General features: G+C 35.5%; 1 protein-coding gene across 1 annotated transcript in view; it reads right to left on the bottom strand.

Moving 5' to 3' along the window:
• Window positions 1-1463, bottom strand: part of LOC119591376 — a 25396-nt gene that overhangs the window by 4848 nt on the left and 19085 nt on the right. The window contains exon 2 of the mRNA XM_037940118.1: window positions 942-1404. Coding sequence (XP_037796046.1) covers window positions 942-959 — 18 coding nt within the window. The 5' untranslated portion in view covers window positions 960-1404. The remainder of the gene's footprint in view (window positions 1-941; window positions 1405-1463) is intronic.

Raw genomic sequence — 1463 nt, forward strand, 5'->3', positions numbered from 1 at the left:
GGAAGAGAAAAACATACCGGCTTCATGGTTATTATTGTATATTGTTCTCGGCCCATGGAATAGAAGGGGTTTGCGAGCCACTGCTTTAGATATTCGTGTTTACGCTTTTGAAGATCCTGGTTACTTCTTCTAAAATTCTTTAACATCCCCTCCAAAATTACTAACTGCCCCATTTCAATAATCCCGGTTAATTAAGAGTCCATAAAATCATGCATGGTCCCTGTTATAATACTGGTTTCACCAATAATATAACATAAGAGGGGTTAACCAGGAATTTCGATATGGTAGCCAGGGTTTTCCAAAGGGGTAACTAGGATTTCAAAATGGTAACAGTGATTTACAGGAGTAACCAGGACTTTTCAGAATGCAATCACGATTTTTGGACAGGGTGATCAGGAAAGTGGATCTGTGACGCAATTTACCGATGACGTATGTATTTCACTGGTTTACTGCTGGACGTCAAATATAAAATTAACAATTAACAACTCTCAAGTGGTTTTATGCCCCCTTGGGTAATCCACTGTCGGATCAAGATATTTCTAGATTAAAATCTGCAGCTCTTTATGAAGATAAGTATTCTTTACATTCTATTTTCAGTAAATAAGACAGCCCAGCTATCAATTAAATGCAACGAAAAAATCCAAATTACATGTGCATTTCTTGAATGTAAGCATAATCATTATCATTTTTAACTACCTCCAAATTAATATAAAAAACTAGTATCTAAATTGTAAAATTATATATTGACATGTTTTTATTAAATCTGTAATAAAAACTCAACAAACTGAGTTATAAGGAACGACCTCGTGGGAAAGTTGGGTGTAGTAGGACTGAGAGTTTTCGAGAACTTTCCATTGAAGGTCATTGAAGGTGTCATGTGCCGATTCGTATGATATAAATTGCTATTGAGAATTACAGGTGAAGAATACTTGTAATCTTACCTTGACTGATGAGTCCATTTCTTCTCCAGTGGAATGAGACGTTAGCTTAACTCTTGGTTATCCACGAAACTTGTCTCCATAGCTGTGGTACTAAAGTTTGCTTTATTATGAAAGCCTCTACAAGTGTGATTCCTTATTTATCTATACATTTGGATAATATATCCCTGTTATTTACAAGATGTTGATGGTCTTGGACGAGGCGCTAATTCAGATATATATATTCTGGTGCTTGTGAAAAGATTCTGATGAAGACCGAGGACCAAAAGGCGCTGGCCAGTGACTGCATACATTTTAAGTCTGCTGACCGCGCATCTTAAAGCATTTCCATTTCACTTTCTGTCTTTCCTTTATTAAGGAAAGGATTGTTTCAATTTAATACACATGCTATTTTTCTACTTATGCAGTTCATAAATTTTACTTCTTCACAAGATTTTCACTTTCAGGCTTCGTCTCCGCCCCTTCCCTGAAAAGTCAGAAAAAATAAATACATTTTTGATTACCCTTACAAAATACTAAGAAATC

The sequence above is a fragment of the Penaeus monodon genome, chromosome 28 (assembly GCF_015228065.2).
Source record: "Penaeus monodon isolate SGIC_2016 chromosome 28, NSTDA_Pmon_1, whole genome shotgun sequence".
In the NCBI taxonomy this organism is placed as follows: Eukaryota; Metazoa; Arthropoda; class Malacostraca; order Decapoda; family Penaeidae; genus Penaeus; species Penaeus monodon.